The sequence below is a fragment of the Macaca mulatta genome, chromosome 2, assembly GCF_049350105.2.
Source record: "Macaca mulatta isolate MMU2019108-1 chromosome 2, T2T-MMU8v2.0, whole genome shotgun sequence".
Classification (NCBI taxonomy): Eukaryota; Metazoa; Chordata; class Mammalia; order Primates; family Cercopithecidae; genus Macaca; species Macaca mulatta.
The window spans coordinates 100,499,870-100,518,182 of NC_133407.1; the positions used below are offsets into that span (position 1 = coordinate 100,499,870).

Sequence of the window (18,313 nt, forward strand, 5' to 3'; positions counted from 1 at the left end):
AGGGCTTGGGCAGGGAAAATGTAAGAGGAATCTTGAATATTATCTTCTTTTGCCAGAAGGAAAAGATACTCCAAAAAAAAAAAAAAAACATAAGGACACAAGCGCCAGCTTGAAGTTACTCCTACTGGTGAAATCTGGGACAATTTAACCACCAAAATAAAGTGCAATAATTAATTATAAATAATTTAGAAAATAGGTATCTTTGAGTCTATACCAATAGCAAATAGATAAACAAATGGGGGAAAAGGAATGGTTCTTCATTACAGTAGACTACCAAGTGCTGACCAGTAAATATGGATGAGTGTTGGAGATGGAAAATCATCATTTTACAATCATTGTTGTAAGGATAGGACTAGGTAGGAATCATCAATGAAGCTAAATATAGGGGGAAGTTTTGATAAGCAGGATATTTTCAAGGTCTTAAAGTGTGTCCCCACATATTACCTATTCACCACAAGGGGAAAAAATAGGGTTTTTTTATACTGGAGAAGTAGGAAAATTCCTTGACCAGGTGATTAAAATTAACATCACCAAACGAGGGGCAGATGAACATGTAATACAGTAAGAAGGACACATCAGTATGTAGAATTCCAAGTGGGAATTCGTGTAAATATAATAATAAGGAAACATCAGATAAACCCCAAGTGAAGGACGTATATTAAAATAAAGTATGTGGTGGGAGTGGAGGGACTGTATTTTCCAAAAATGTTGATGTTCCAGATTTTAAAAATCTAAGAAACGTGAAAACTACCTGCAATACATGATCCTAGACTGTATCCCATATTGGAGGAAAAACAAAAGGCTACATTAGTGTCAACTGACATTTACACTATAAATTAGATAAAAGTATTATATCATGTTAAATTTAATGAGAACTATAGTGTGAAGTTATATAAGAAAACATCTCATTCTTAGGAAATGTACACTCTGTATTAAGTGGTAAACAGCCATGATATATGCAACTTATTCTCAAATGGTATAGGAAAAATATATTTAGAAAGAAAGAGAAAGTGAGCACCCAAATGATAAAGCAGATAAGGGGAAAAAAGGTTAATAATAAATGAATTGGGGTAAAGGGTATACTTATGTTCTTGTATTGTTATTCTAGCACCTTTTTTGTTAAGTTTGAAATTATTTACACAAGTTTTTTTTCTTGTAGTCTGGATGAATTCAGTATTTACAAAGTTGTTTGTTTTTTTTTTTTAAAAAAAAACCTTTTGGGTTGGCCACTTACTTGGTATGCTACATTAGCTATTACCTGAACTTTGATTACTCCTTAATGAAATGGTGATAAAAGTGTAAAAAAAACCATCAGTTGATCTTTGACATATTCTGACTAAGTCCATTGTTGGCAGAATTTACCATAAATTGTTATTTGTTTAGAGGTAAGTTTTTTGGTAAACCACAGTGCCTGTATCCAGAATTACTGCTGACTTTTATTATTTTACCAAATAAACAGCTTAAATTTTCATATGGCGGATTATAATTGGTCATTTCCTAATAAATGTGGTTTACATCAGATATTTGAGACCTCACCTCAAGTATCGTTTTATTTCCACTGCCTTTATTTTTGCTAGTGGTCCATGCTTTATTTTTGGACCACCCATGTTTCTTTACATACCAGATTCCTGAATATTCGACACCAAGAGTAAGGGTAGTAGACTCTTGACATGCAGCTTTCAGATCAATTTTGGCTCAAGAGTTTTCTCCATTAAAGCCTGTAAACAGAATTACTCTTTGAGAATGTATTAGATAATTAGCTTAAAAGTTTAGGTTTGGTCTGGGATCTTATATACATAATATGTTCACCATTAGTAGAAAGATTTTACTTTGGAGAATGTGACAGTCCCATTATGTATGCTTATAAAGCTTACAATTTTAAAATACAGAATTTTAAAATTGATAAGTACATTGATGTATTTGTTACAGGCTACCTGGGCAAAAAATACAATACTATCATGACAGTTATTTTTTCCAGAAAACTTTCAGTAGATGTGCTGGTGAGTTAATATATGGATCAGAATTAAATGGAGTTGACTTGCATTTAACATCACTTGCAGTTTGGGACTGACTACAAGTAATCTGAGTTGTGAGTTAACAACCATCCTTTTTGTATTTCTTTTAGTCTCCCCGAGTGAAAGAATCAATATCAAATTCTGAGGTAAGTAATTGTGATTATTGAATCCTTGTTAAAGTACATGTGCTTTTGTTTTGGTTTCAATTTTAAGCACTTTTTTTTGTGCATATGTGTGCTTAAATGGGAATGCAACTTTATACCAATCAAATTTTAAAAGTTAGCCTAAGGGCTCAGAATGTTCTTCCTTGCTTTCTTGATTTTGTGAATTTTTTATTTTTATTTTTGACTTGGGCTACTTGAAATGAAAAGTTATTTATTTATTTTTTTGAGACAGGGTCTCACTCTGTCACCCATGCTAGAGTGCAGTGGCGCGATCACGGCTCACTTTCAGCCTTGACCTCCTGGGGCTCAAGTGATCCTCCCACCTCAGCCTCCTGGATAGCTGGAACCACAGGCACACACCACCATGCCTGTTTTTTGTAGAGATGGGGTCTCACCATGTTGCCCAGGCTGGTCTCAAGCTCCTGGGCTCAGGCAATCTCCCTGCCTTGGCCTCCCAAAGTGCTGGAATTACAGGCATGTGCCACTGTGCCCTGCTAAAAAGTAGTGTTTTTTTGCATTAATTTGTTTGTGAATTTGTCATGTGCCACCTGTCCTTTTTGAATTTTTTTCTTTCAGCCGCTTCTCTTGTGAAATAAATTCTATTTTCTGTGGTTACCGCGTCAGTATGATAGGAAATCCTGTTAAGCAAATTCTTATTGGGCTGGTTTCCCTGTTCTCATTACCGGAGGAAAACAATCATTTCTATGATCTATTCTGTCATACAGTCTTACTTCTGGCGGCATCTTCATTCTGAGCTCAGTATTTGGTTTAAACACATCTCTTGCTCTTAAACCAATTCTATTTTTTCCTCTTTGCTAAAAAGTAACATTTTTTTTCATTTATTTTGTATATAAAGTACATTTCTGTATGTGATTATGTACATTTGTTTACATAGAACTGTATTAAGAGTAAAAACAAATTACTTCTTTCACATATTAACAGGCCGATATCTGTCAACTTATATTAGAACTGTTGTTCACTTATATGTGTGGCTCCTCTTCTTGGTAAGGGAATTGCGTTTTCCTGTCCCTTGAAATTACATATGGCCATGTCAGTTACTCTGGCCAGTGACATGTTAGCAGAAGTAAGAACCACTCATGATTCCCTTTGTCTCCTTACTCCTGCTACTATGACCTGTATTCCTGAGTGAGGATGATACCGAGCTTGTTAGCTCCTGCTGGCGAGAGATAGACTTGAAGTGTGTCCAAGAAACAACTTTTGTTGTTTTAATCCACTGACACTTCAGGATTATTTGTTACTTCTAACTTAACCTATGTTGACTAATACTTGCTTTCTCAGAAATTGAATGAGAGGCTATTTTACAGATTATCTAGTTTTTATTTTTAGTCTTCTCCTTGTTCCTTTGCCTAAGTATCTCCACATGAACTCTTGCATACTCATATTCTCATGCTCATTACTTTGTTTTTACATTTGTGATAAAATTCACATAACGTAAAATTTACCATCCTAATCATTTTCAAGTATATAGTCCAGTGGTATTAAATATATTCACACTGTAGTACAACCATCACCACCATCCATCTTCAGAACTATTTTATCTTCCCAAACTAAAACTCTGTGGCTGTTAAACAGTAACTGCATTCTCCCCAGTCGCTGGCAACCACCATTCTATTTTCTGTCTATGAATTTGCCTACTCTAGGTACCTCATATAAGTGGAATTATACAGTATTTGTCATTTTGTGACCAGTCTATTTCACTTAGCATAATGTTCTGAAGTTCATCAGTGTTGTAGCATATGTCAGAATGTCTTTACTTTTTAAGGGTCGATAATATTCCATTGTGTGTGTGTGTGTGTGTGTGTGTGTGTGTACACGTACCACATTTTATTCATCTGTTAGTGGACACTTGGTTTGCTTCTGCCTTTTAGCTGTGGTCCATCATGCCATTGTCAACATAGGTGTACAAGTGTCTCTTTGAGACCCTGCTTTCAATTCTTTGGGGTGTATACCTAGAAGTGGAATTGCTGGGTATATGGTACTTCTATTTGTAATTTTTTGAAGGACCATCATACTGTTTTCCATAGAGGCTGCACCATTTTACGTGCTCATCAACAAGGGTTCCAATTCCTGTGCATTCTCTCATTACTTTTAAAAATATATCCTTTCCATCTTTACTACAGATAAATGTAAGTACATACAATTTGGAAGCTAAATAGTCTTTTGAAATAGCATTAATAATTAACATTTTCAAAAGTACTCTTAAAGGCCTACTTTTCTATAAAAATCTAGAACCAATGAGTAACTTACGACTTCTTATGTATGAAGTTAAATGAACACAAAATTTTATTCCTTGTCTCCTTGATTTTGCTTATATAATATCACCTATTCGACCTCTATTACTACTCTTGGAATTTTTTTCTCTTTCAACTTTACATTTTGGCTATTGCATCGTTTTTCCCCCAACTAACTGCATAATTTTGAATATGTTTAACTTGTTTTTATACTCAGAGTCAGTCATTTCCCCCCAAACTACATAATTAAAATTTATGAACTATTTCAGACATATAGAATGACATATATAAAATATATTTTTTTAGTTTTAAAGCCTCACATTCACTTTTAAAATGCATTTCAGATATGTTAAGGAATTATTGGTTGATTGTCTTTGTAAGAAATACAAAGTCCCCATGCATGGAAAAATATAGCTTCTATAATTTTGTATTACATATTTAAATCTGTATTTTGGAGGTGCTGTTTTGCTGGGCAAAGGAATGGAATAGATTTTGTTAAAAATACATATAATGCAAAGTGAAAGATGACAGATAAAAAAGACTATATATTATCCGATTCCATTTTATGAAGTACCCAGAAGAGCAAATTTATAGAAATTAGGCCGGGCGCGGTGGCTCACGCCTGTAATCCCAGCACTTTGGGAGGCCGAGGCGGGCGGATCACAAGGTCAGGAGATCGAGACCACGGTGAAACCCCGTCTCTACTAAAAATACAAAAAATTAGCTGGGCGCGGTGGCGGGCGCCTGTAGTCCCAGCTACTCAGGAGGCTGAGGCAGGAGAATGGCGTAAACCCAGGAGGCGGAGCTTGCAGTGAGCCGAGATCGCGCCACTGCACTCCAGCCTGGGCGACAGAGCGAGACTCCGTCTCAAAAAACAAAACAAAAAAAAGAAATTAGATCATTTGTTGCCTATAGCCGGGTGTGGAAACAGTAACTAACTGTAGACACGAGAGGGCTTTTTGGGGGTGATGGAAGTGTTCTAAAATGATTGTGGTGATGGTTGCACAATTCTATGTATTGTACAAAAATCGCTAAATTGTATAGTTACAGTGGATAAATGTAGAGGAATATAAATTATACCTCACAGAGTTGGTAAAAGTTTAAAAGCCTAAAAATATTTGACTTCCATTTGGAATAGATGTATTCGGAGTAGACACAAAACCTGTACACTACCCAGAAACTACTTTGAAAATATCACCCTGAAAGGCTGCACTTGCTGTCAGCAGACCTGCCTCCCTTTCCACACAACTTAAGAAGCACTGTATGTGTGTTTTTGTTATAGCTTTTTCCAACAACTGATCCTGTGGGTACTTTGCTCCAAGTTCCAGAACAGATCTCTGCTCATCTACCTCAGCCAGCTGGGCAGATGCCTACACAGCCAACTCAAGTCTCTCTCCCACCCACCGCAGAGCCAGCAAAAACAGCACAGGTGAAGCCGGGGATATGCTTTCATGGTCATTCCTTTGGGTAGATGAAAAGAGCAGATACTAATATGGAACACAACGTAATGTAATCAGGTTAATGTCTTGGTAGATTTTGAAACAAGTTAGAAATTCTGTCTTCACATTTTTAAGCATGTACAGGTAAGAGAATTTTACAAGGATCACATGCAGGTTTTTACGCAACAGAATAAGTTAATGATGGAAATATTTCAAACATCAAAAATTTTGGGCTAATTTCTTGTCAGCTTTGTATTAGATAATTATTACATTTAACTTCAGAATGCAGTTCATGAAGTTCAACAGAGACTAGGAGAATCGATGGCTGTACTATTTTTGTTGTTCACTCAGGCTTATACTTTTTATTAATACTCTGTTATCTATGGTTTTTCTCTATTACTCTTTTTAAGTTATTTGTCAATTTTGTGAGGGTTGGTTTGTTAAGTCTGGGTGTTATAATCTGTAAACTCATTTATCCAGGTGCACACAAACTTTATCAAATCATACTTCATTAAGAGCAGCCAAGTGAATGAAGGCCCTGCAGTGGGCTACTACATGCTGTGTAACTCCTACTCTCCCTTCAATAAACCTCAGACACTGCATACAACATGTGGTCCCTATGGTACATGGTTAAAGTAAGACTTTCAGCATCCATTCATTTATTAAATATTATAAGTGCCATTTTCTTGTCTAAAGTTTTAGATGAAAAGAAACAGAAATTAACAGTCTGATTTTTTTTTTCTTTTGCACCCCAGTAGATCATCTTGTGTTCTGCCTTTGGAGATCACTGTTTTGAGCATTTCCAATTAGTCATGGCACTTACTTCGTTTAACTTTTTCATCCCTCAAGCTTTCCATCTCTGTCCTGCATATGGGAAAAGATACAGTTGTCTTAGGAAAACTGATGGAAAAATTAGATTCATTTTATAAACAACTTAAATTGAATTCATGTCCTCCCATAAGCAAGCGATAGCTGTACAATTTTCAGAGAGGATTAGTTTAGCCGTAAAAAGATGGAACCTATGTATGGGTTGGATGGATTCCTGAAGGGCTGCTGGTTCAGGCTCTACCTTTTGTATTGCCATATGGTGCACTGGCAGATTTTTTAAAAATGAGAAATGTAGCTTCATGTTTTTCAGTCTTGTAGAGGGGAACAGGGGTCTCAGAAATATAAAATGTAAATGTGGCTATATGTGAAATTTCATCTGGGCTTGAGAATTGTCTTTCTCATTGTGTTGGACTTAAACTGACATTCAGCTTTTGTTGCTGCCTTGGAGTGCATGTCCTCCTCCAGCAGGGAATGCCCTGGGGATTAGTACAACCTTAGCTGGAGATGAAGAAAATTGCTGCCAAGTACATGATTCCTCTGCCAATGACCATTAGTCACCTCCCCACTTAATGTTTCAGGCAATGACTGTATACCTTTCAATGCTTTTTAGGCTTTGTCTTCAGGATCAGGTTCACAAGAAACCAAGATCCCAATTAGTCTAGTACTAAGATTAAGGTAAGTAGACATTTTTTGTTTTGTTTTGTTTTGTTTTCTGAATACTCTGCATGTGCTGTAATAGTCTGTGCCTGAGAGTAACTGGATAGGATTGTATGTTCTCCAGCATGAAGCTCTGTTTGCTTCACGGTGTATTATTTTCCTCAGAAATAATAGCAACAGTGTGAGGACCTGGATGTCAACGGTGTTGTGACTAACTGATGCACATGTTCTCTTAGTTGTTTCTATGCTAATTGATGATGAGTTTGTGTATTTGCAGTGTAGCTAGTTTGGGTTAGGAAGTGTAGCCTGTAATTGAGGAACAGTTTTTAGGGGAGTAGCACTAACTGGCTTATCTGAAGATCAGTCTTATAATTGTGACCAGGTAAGCACCATGGACTCTGAGATCAACTAACCCAAGAGGGGAGGACTTTTTGATTGTGATAGGTCAAATAAAGGCCTTGTTTTTAGAAGATTAAAAGGAAACTTCTAAATGTTTTTGTAGTCTGTTTCTGTTTTGCAGCCAGTACCCTAAATTGGTGGTTCTTGGTGGGAACATATAGAGAGGTCCTGACAGATTGTTTAGCAGGAAGTACCGTAGGTAGCAATCTATTCATTTTAACTCCCTGCCCCCCGCCCCCACCTCCCCCATCGCTACCACTGCTGGATTCAAATTCCAGAGCTTTCTTGTCAGAATAACTATGGCTGTTGTATTGCTCTAGTTAGGTCTCTTTCTACTCATAAATGCCTTTGAGAAAAAATTAGTATTAAAGTATCACTTGAGGCAACTCAGGTCCTTTAAAACTAACATTTTTTTAAAAAGAGTTCCACTGCATTACCATTAACTCATTCCCCTTGCACGTATGAATTCCTAGTCATCTTTCGGTAAGGTCATAATTGGAGATAGAGGCAGCAAGAGCAATTTAAGAGAATGTGGTAAGGAGAATCTCATTGCTCCCTGCTACTAGGAGCAATGCATTTATGCCATAAATGTGAAAAGCAGATTTGGTTACCTTTCCTTTACAGAAGCCTACTCAGTATACCTGGTCTCATCTCAAAAATTCTGAATTACTAGGATGTCTTGACAACCTCATGCTGTTTTAATTCTACATAAAGAATAACACTTTAAGAAAATTATTGTGAAATGTATTAAGCACAGACTATGTATAGCACTCTTTGGTACTGTGGAAAGATGGATACTGAGAAAAGAGAAAATTAAATGACTCCCTTAATAATTAAGTCTAGGTTGGAAGTTGATTTGAACTATGTACTTACACAGCTAAAAGCAAATTTCAGGTAGTGTATACATGCAGAAGTATAAGTTTGTATGTACCTGTGTAGAGAGAACGCAATGCAAGGGAAAATCATTTGGGGCAGGTTATATTTGAGATGGGTAGTTCTATTTTAAGCACAATTTCAGTAACATCCTCAAGTATATTATTCTTCATATAGAAGTAAACCCTCTCCATTGTTTATATAAAATAGATTTGAGTCCTAAGTGAGCAGGAATATCTGCCCTTAGATATAATGCTCTCATTTCTCTGTCTTTAAACTTTATAACCTCCAGGGATCCTGCTTTATCTCAGTACGTGGTGTGGTCATCACTGTAATTATACCTCACCAGTCATGTTTGAATTTCTGGAGTCATGTATTAACTCTGCTATCAGTATGGACCCAGTTCCTTTCCCTATCCTCTCTGCCTACCCAAATCCTGCTTATCTGTTAAGTCCTATATAAAAACTACTTCTAAAATTTTTCCTTATTATCCCCATCTCTCATATATTGTTTGAATTCCTATGGAATTTGAGGGAGCATCATGTATTTCATTTTATGAGTCTGCCAAGACTGATCACCAGTGGTAGGCAATGAATTGTGGGCATGTAGGAATGCGGATAAGGATGAAAAAGGCATCCTGTATAATTTTAATCACACCTCCCTGTGCTCATACAATTTTCCTCTTAGTTTTATATGTTCTTAGTGGGAATAAGGATGGGAGTGGGCATATAAGAATCTACTCAAAGGCATGAAATTTTTATATTGATCAGTAAGGGACATAGATTCAAAGGGTTGTAGGTCAACTAGATGGTCATTCTAAATTGGTTTTGCTCTGAGTTCTGCAGTGTGAACATATCTGAATACATCGTATGATCTATGGGAACAAAACAGTCTTTCTTGAGGCACAGGTTTCTTAATACATGTTGGCAGAATCTCTTTGCATAAATTTAGAAATTCTTATTTTATGCCTTCTGCTTTCTTTCATAGGAATTCCAAAAAAGAACTAAATGATATTCGATTTGAATTTACTCCTGGGAGAGGTGAGGCATCAAACGGATTGAAAACAAAATAGCTTCTAATTTGTGATTCAGTGAAATGTGTTGTGAAGTTTCTGTCCTTTGTGAAGTTTTGCTTTTAAAGGATAATAAAAAATTTTCCCGGTTTTGGGGAGCATATAAGTGAGATAAAAATGCAGTTCGTAGACTACTAAACACATTTAGAAAACCTTGTATAATAACACAAACAGTAATAAATATATAATAGCTCTTTACAGCTTAGTATAGGCCAGGCATTGTCTTAAGCGTTATCTTATTAAATTCTCACAGCAGCCTACTAAGGAAAAATTATTATCCCCATATTATCGATGATGAAATCAAGACTTAGAGGCAAAGTAACTTGTTCAAGGTCACACAGCTGGAAAGAGGTAGAGCTGGAATTCAAACCAGATCTGTCAGAATCCAGAGTTCTTGCTTTATACATGGTTGTCCTCCATGATGGTAAAGAAACAAGGTCTGCAGTCTCCTTTCTCCTCAGACGGAAGCTGAGGCTTGTCATGTACTGTTTCTGGCTGTCGAACTTCACCTTGAACAAGGCATGTTTTGTTTCTTGCCTTTATTACTCAGGATTCTAATTTGGGGAGTAGCCAGCAAGTATCTGTTCTGTGTATCATGCTTATTCTTCTTGCCGTCTCACTATTATCAGCAACTAACCACTAAAGAGAAAAGATGCGGGTGTACAGAGGTGTTACCAGTTTTACTTTTTAAAAACCAGGCAACATCACATTTTCAGGAATTAATTCAAATTGCTGGTTGCCTGTGTGAATGTGTGGACACTCTCCGCAGCAGTCCTCCTGTTCCCTCTGAGGTGCTCATTTTCAAGCCCTTGGGAACCAGTACTACTGAGTCGGTTGAAGATGAGGTTAATTGGGGATACTCTATCCTCATCTTTTTACTTTCTAGTTATACCCATTGCTCAGATTGTACCACCTGGGATAACTAGATAAGAAGAAAAGCCCACCAGAATAAAAAAGTAAATGAATTTAGTAAAAAACTTGGAGTATGATTCCCAAAGAGAAGAGAAAAATTTTTTGAGACAAAAATGGTTGCCTCAGTTTTTGAGAATAAATCATTCTGGTTTTTTAGCCCTAGAGATGCTCAGTATTCAACATTATGTCTCAGAGCTCTGAGAGCTCAGTCCAGGATTGTACTTGAAAATAGGAATTTCCTCTGCAACATCAGTGTCAGGTGCTTTTCTGACTGGGCCGGAACCCATCTACATTACACCATTTAGAAAGTTATCTTTACATTGAGCTGTATAAACCAGATATTTGCCACCTGGTTTATACAGATTCTGCCCTCTAGCTAGATCTGTGAGAATTCCTCACTTCAGATAATCCCAGTGGTAGGAACAGTCTTTGGGAGGAAGACCCTGCCTGCCTTCTTGGTTCTGTGGATTTAGCAGCCAACTTGGGCCTAGCATGGCACACTGACACCCACACGAGCTGTGAGCATTAACAGTGTCAAGCATGCACAAAAAACAGAGCACCGTCTTCTTTGTCCTTGCAGATACAGCGGAGGGTGTCTCTCAGGAACTCATTTCTGCTGGCCTGGTCGACGGAAGGGATTTAGTAATAGGTAACTCCATTGCGTTCTGCCCATGTGCTCCTGTGTCTCTGTATACTTAGTACATAGAAAAGCAGGTTTTTAATTTCACTGAGTAGGTCTGATGGTTCTTGGCTTTGCTGAAATTATAGGTAATGGGATAGTTCCTTACACACACACAAAATTTCACCTCTGAGTTTGTTTGTGACCTCCAATGATAGTAAGTGAAAGCACACCCAAGGTCTTTAGGAGACTAATAGAAATTATGGCAAAAGTAACAAGTTAAAGTAAGCTTGGTCATATCTGATCTGTTTTGGATACCTAATTTTTGTGGCCCAGGTTGAACAAAAGTCATTAGATATTTAGTCCTAGAAAAGCAGGAAGGAAGAGAGAAGGCCCAATGAGGCCACAGGTCCTTGTTACTGAAGGAAAAGACCATGTCCTTAGGCACAGTTTTCCATGAAAGACCAGATAGTAAATAGTTTAGGCCTTGCGGGCCATGTACAGTGTCTGTCGCTTTTAAACCACTCTTAGCTTGCCGGAGAACAAAAACAGACCACAGGCTGGTTTGTTGACTTCTGGCCTTGGGGTTTCTGATCCGTAAATCAGGAAATCATACCTCTTTTACCTGCATGTCTTTCCTACCTTAATACAACATTTTAAAGAAAGTTAATTTGACAGTGGCTCAAGGTGTACTACTTAGAAATCAGTTTAAAAGACACTTTCATTTGGGGAGTGATTATTTGATCTGTCTGCTTCCATTTTGATTGTACAGAGCATATTCTTAACTACCATTTAAGCTTTTAAAATACGGTTGAAAGTGGATTTATGTAACTTCTCATTCATTACCTTCTCTGTTTGTATGATTACAGTGGCAGCTAATTTGCAGAAAATTGTGGAAGAACCTCAGTCAAATCGATCTGTCACTTTCAAACTGGTACTCATCTCTTCTTCCTTATGAAAACGTCTTGCCTTTTACACACTGGCAGCTTCTCCAGACCAGCTTCTATGTGCCCTGAGTGATGAGGATATTAAAATGTGGTGGATTGTGTTCATTTAGCCTCCCCAGTGCCCTGGGCTGATGTTTCCCTTTGAGTGGCCACTCTTCCTCTGTCCATGCCAGGAAACCTCTGACCCCAGCCCCTTGGCTATTCATAAGAGAAACTATTAGCCAGTCTGACTCTAGCTGTTTACCCAGCCCCCTTCTTTTCTGGAATAAATACCTTCGTCAGTCTCCTATTTGTATCCTAGGGACCTGTTGCCCACTGCCTACGTTCCCACTATCCCATGTCAGTTTTATTTGCTACCTGCAAGTTTGTTTATAATAATCACAGTTTCTCATTTTGTTTGGTTCTTAGGCATCTGGTGTCGAAGGCTCGGATATTCCTGATGATGGTAAACTGATAGGATTTGCCCAGCTCAGCATCAGCTAAACCACAACCCTGGAAGAGGCGGCCTAAGGAGATTCCACACATGCGTATCTCTGTTGCTTCTATTGGCCTAAACCCACTACTGCCAAAGAACCCAGCAACAAACCTCCCGGCTAGGAGCTTTAGAAGTCTTTATGTTCTTCCTGCCATCATTCCTCCTTTTCCCACAGGAAAAGAAAAGTTGGATCACTAGTGGCCAGCATCCCCAGAGTTCCGTTAGTAAACTTACTTCATATGTCCCCTGTCTTCCTCCATCTGAGAAGTGGCCCATGTGCTTCAACACCCAGGAGGGAGATCTGTCAGCTCATTCTTGCCTTACTCCAATGATGGCCTAGGTGGAAAAGTAGCAGCTGTATCGGGCTTCCTCATCCCGCCTGTTCCCCCACACCTGCCAGGATATGGACATCTTGGGATATCTCTTTACCACTGAAGTAGAATTGATTGTTCAGCTGGAGCCCAGAGAATTTAATTTAGTGTTTTTTCTTTGTACCTGATGTGAATTCTAGCAACCTTTGTTAGGAAAAAGCACAGCCTCAGATGGAGGCAGCCTAAACTGTGTTCTTGTTTTGTTCATGGTGTTTCTAAGCGTTTTGCTGAAGCTGCCCTCAGGCACCCCCTTCTTCATTGCTCTCTCCAGAAAGGGTTGCTAGCCTTAACTTCAGCTGGTGCAAAACATCTGACTGTAGCCGAACTTCAGCCATCGGATCCTTCAAAGTGGAACTTTGGATTGTTTTTACAGACAACATCGAGTAATGGCTTGTAAATGTGAATTTTTGCAAGAGGTGGTTTTTGAACAGGAAAATAATAATTCATATCATTGGAGAAGTATTTATTTTCAAATATTAAATTGAAGAAAAACTCAATCCTCCCATGAAAATCAGTTTGCCTGGCCTCCAAGTCATGAGGAAATGGGTATGCAAGGCTGAGATTTCTACAGCAATAAAGGAGACACACACTGGGCCGGAGAGGCCTGCCTTCTGCCTGCTCTCCTGCACTGACCCTTTGGAGGGGGTCTCTGTGTGCTGAAGCTAACTCAAGATGGAAAGTGAAACCACATGTGCCGTGACCTTTAGGTTTTATGAGTAGACAGTGTTCATTTGATTTTCTACAGAAATAATATAAATTATTCTTTAGGTTTAAAAAGAGCACTCATAATGCAATATGTGAATAATCAGTGAGGTTGATTTTTCTTTTTTCCTACCGTTTCATAGTCTTTGTCTAACTGCTAGTAACCCTGCCGAGTTTTATATATGAGTGGGATACTCAATCTGGCCTTAAAAAGATACACAAAGATGGGCTGTGGGTCCCTGGAAAGGGGGAGAGTTGCCCTTTACAGAATCACTCGAGCCCTTTCCAGAAGTGTTGGTCTGATGAACAAGGTTGTTTTACCTTATTTTCTCTTGGAACATCTGAAAGCCTTCCCCACAAATAACTTGTCACACCTTTTGTTTCATTCTGAGCCTTTAGTTTTAGTCATGGGCTTTCTTCACCTGCCCTAGGTGCAAAGGCATGTTGGGAAAGAGATGGATGTTGGGGAGGAAGAGGGGATGAATTTCAGATGGGAGTTGGGAGGAGAGTAGGTGAGAAAATCAGACACCAAAGTTCAATGTCCCAGCAGTCTTGGTAAAAGGAGGGAGCCTGCTGAGCCAGAAGGGAGAAAAGAAGATTGACCAGCTTGCTAGAAAAATATTTAGCTTTTCTTTTTCTTTTTTTGTGGGGGGGATGGAGAGGAAAAAGGACGGGGAGGTGGGAATGAGGTATAGAAAAGAGATAGCATCCTCTTTGGCACAAGACTAGTGGCTTACCTTAGAGTCTTTCTGTTTGTTTGTTTCAAACAAACCCATCATAATCTACTTATTTATGAATCCAAGGGGTGGTAGTATCACTCTGTTCTAGCATTCTGTGTGGAGATGGTCTGGTGCCCAGCTGGGAGTGAGCAGCAGCCTATCCCCTGTTCACTTTCTCTAGCCCATCATTACCTGTGAACTGCAGTGGGGCAGTCATGGCAAATAGAATTGGGCTGGGGTTTCTCCTTCTTTTCAGTTCATTGTTTGCCCTGCTAGGAATTAGAAGACAGACACCATGTCCCAGGACAGTGTTATTTCTTCTGCATGATGTGTGGTAGACTCCCTTTGCTGGCTTGTGCAGTGATACTGAGAAAATACATGAACAGAAACTGCCCAGGTGGAACAGCACGTAACCTAGTGAGTGACTGTACTCCTTTCTAGGAATGCTGGTTCAGAGTGCACTTCTGTCACTAGGTCCCAGGATCCCCTTGTCCCTGGAGTAGGGACTAACTATAGCACAAAGTAATATGTGCCAATGCTATTTGTGAAATGTTTGGTCTTTCTAAATGACTAATGGATTTGTTTGGGTTTTTGCTTAAGTTTTGAACCAAATCCTAGAGCCAGCTGATAATATTTAATAATCTGGAGGATAGAATAATGATGTACCAATAAGTGGAGATTCCTCCTTATGATGTATGCTAGGTTATGGAAGATGTAAAATATTCAACTTTTTCCTCCTTTTTTTGGACTTTGTATTTTACTGCATGTTTTCTTCATTTTTAATCAATAAAGAGTAAATTGTCCGTAGTGGTGTATGGATGCTTTATTTTAGTGGCCGTTGGCAGAGAGCTGTGGGTTGTGGGTCAGGGAATCACCACCAACTTTAATTTTTCATGTGAATAGAAGCCAAAGTACATATAAACTATAAAGTGTATCTGTTGATCTACAAATTACCTAGAACCGTTAAAGCCATTATATAGTTGGGGAAACTGCAACCCTAAAAGGGAGGGATGAGGTCAGCCCAAGGAATTAGGGTGGGATATGGAACTCCTTTTCTTATCTTTTGATCTTTTTTAAAATCTTTGATTTTGCTCGTGCTGTTGGGCAAGGAAGGATGTCAGATTCAAGCCCTTGGGAGTCTCTTTTGAAAGTTCAGAACAGGGCTGAACTTATCTCTTCTTGGCTTTGATATTGCAATGGTGAAGTTACATATAAGATTCTAGGCTCCTTTGTATTCCTGTTATCCTCCCAACTGCAGGAGGAATCTTCCCTCATCATCCATCCTTCCCAACGGCAGTGGCTTTTGATCCATGATAACACTGCTTGTGGGTCCTGGTATTTCAGAGCTCAGGGCTGTGGAGCCTTGGAGTTGACAGTACTGTTTGGCCTGCAGCTAGTGGAGTTTGCTTTCAATATAAGGAAGTTATAAAAGTGGAATCAAACTATCATGGGGATAGGAAGGAGGTACTGGTTACTCGTAAGTGACCATGGTATATCTGGAGGGAAGGGAAAGGGTCAAGGGCAAATTGAGCCTTCACTTGCCCATTTCTGACAAAATCAGGTCATATCACTAGGCTTGGTTCCTTAGCTTTATTTGTTTGGCAACAATACTCAGTGCATCCATTCAGGGATTCCTCCTTTGAATCAGGTTATCTACCCCAAGGTTTTTCGTTTTGTTTTGTTTTGTTTTTTTCTTTAATGGACTTTAATTTTTAGAGCAGTTTTAGTTTCACAATAAAATTGAGTAGAAGATACAAAGAGTTCCCACACACCTCCTGACTCCACCCACAAACAGCCTCCACTACATCCCCCACTAGAGTGGTACATTTGATACAACTGATGAATGTACATTGACACACCATTATCACCCAAAGTCCATAGTTTACATTAGGGTTCACTCTTGGTGGTGTACATTCTATGGGTTTTGACAAATACGTGATGACATATATCCACCATTACAGTATCACACAGAATAGTTTCACTGCTCTAAACTTCTGTGCTACCTGTTCCTCCCTCCCCCACTAGCCTGTGAGAACCACTGATCTTTTTACTGTCTATTGCCTTTTCCAAAGTATCATATAGTTAGAATCAAACAGTATGTACCCTTTTCAGATTTTCCTCTTTTACTTAGTAATATGCATTTCAGCCTCCTCAATGATTTTTCATAGCTTGATAGCACATTTCTTTTTAACAGAATAATATTCCATAGTCTGTACCTCAGTTCATTCACCCACTGAAGGACACCTTGATTGTTGCCAAATTTTGGCAATTATGAATAAAGCTTAGTAAACATCTGAGGGCAGATATTTGTGTAGACAGTTGAAAACAGCAACAGCTTTTTTGGATAAACTCCAAGGAGTGCGATTACTGGATCGTGGGTAAGGCTATGTTTTGTAAGAAACTACCAAACCTTGTGGCTGTACCATTTTGTATTCCCACCAGCAGTGGATGAGAGTTCCTGTTACTCCACATCTTTAACAGCATTTGCTATTACTGGTATTTTGGATTTGGCCATTCTAATAGGTGTGTAGTGATACCTCTTTTTAATTTGCAACTTTCTAATGACATTTGCATCTTTTCATATGCTTATTTGCTATCTGTGTATCTTTGGTGAGGTGTGTGTTCAGGTCTTTAGCCCTCCCCACTTCCCCCCTAATTTTAACTTTTTGTTTTGAAATAATCTCAGACTACAGAAAAATTTACAAAAAAATACAAAGAATTCCCCTATACCCATCTCCCAACTTCCCCAAATGTTAACATCTTACATAACCACTTACAATGATCAAAATCAGGAAATTAACATTGATGTATTATTGACTAGTCTACAGATGTTATGCAAAAGTTGTCAATTGCCCCGCTACTACTCTTTCTGGTCCCACGATTCAATTCAGGATCTCACATTGTATTTAATTGTTATAATTCCTTAGACTTTTTCAATCTGGGATAGCTCCTGGTCTTTGTTCTCATGGCCTTCACATTTGAAAAATGATGGCTAGTTGTTTTGCAGAATGACTCAATTTGGATTTATCTGAAAATGATGGCTAGTTGTTTTGCAGAATGACTCAATTTGGATTTATCTGATGTTGTCTCATGATTGAATTCAGGCTATGCGTTTAGAGAAAGAAAACCACTGAATTGATGTCAGGCTCTTTGCAATTCATCATCAGGAAGCACACCATGTAAACATCTCATGAGTGGTCATGTTAACTGATCACTTGGTTAAGGTGTGTTTGCTGGATTTCTCCACTGTAAAGTTACTATTTTTCCTCTTATAATTAATTAATGTTTTGTGAGGAGGTAGTTTGAGATTGTATAAATCTTGTTACTCATAACTTTGCTCAAAAACGTTAGCATTCTTTGATGATTCTTATGTAGCTCAATTATAACTGTGATATTTGCTAAATAATTTTTTTCTTTTTTGTTTTAAATTAACTGTCCCAGATTCTGACTAAATGAAGATTTTCTGCTTCCATCACTTATTCTACATTTATGAATTGGAATTCTACTGTAAGGAAGAGCTCTCCCTTTTCCCTCACTATGTGTGAGTTCAATTATTTACTTATGTATGCATGACTTGCCAACAGAATATATTATACTTGTTAATTTTTGCTGAACTGATAGGGGAGAAATTATATCCTGGTGTTGGTTTCTCTGTATGTGAGGTTGGAAGGTCAAAGAGCCATTTATAGTTAATAGACTTGCTCATTTTAAAATCAAGTTATTTTTCTTACTGAGTTTTAACAGTTCTTTGTATAGTTTTGTTAACAGTCTTTTATGAGATATGCCTTTTGCAAATATTTTCTCCCAGTCTGTGTCTTATCTTCTTGTTCTCTTAACAGTGTCTTTCACAGAGCAGATGCATTTAACTG

The 18,313-nt window shown here is 38.2% G+C and overlaps 1 protein-coding gene across 6 annotated transcripts in view; it reads left to right on the forward strand.

Annotated features, from left to right (window-relative positions):
- OXSR1 (oxidative stress responsive kinase 1) overlaps nt 1–15,247 on the forward strand; it is a 93,773-nt gene extending 78,526 nt beyond the window's left edge. For 2 of the 6 annotated variants that reach the window (XM_077990139.1, XM_015131313.3), the window contains 7 exons: nt 2,126–2,161; nt 5,714–5,860; nt 7,309–7,373; nt 9,615–9,667; nt 11,192–11,260; nt 12,100–12,164; nt 12,586–15,247. In XM_077990139.1, the coding sequence (XP_077846265.1) occupies nt 2,126–2,161; nt 5,714–5,860; nt 7,309–7,373; nt 9,615–9,667; nt 11,192–11,260; nt 12,100–12,164; nt 12,586–12,660 (510 nt within the window). In that variant the 3' untranslated portion in view covers nt 12,661–15,247. 6 annotated transcript variants of the gene reach the window in all.
- The last annotated feature ends 3,066 nt before the right edge of the window (nt 15,248–18,313 follow it).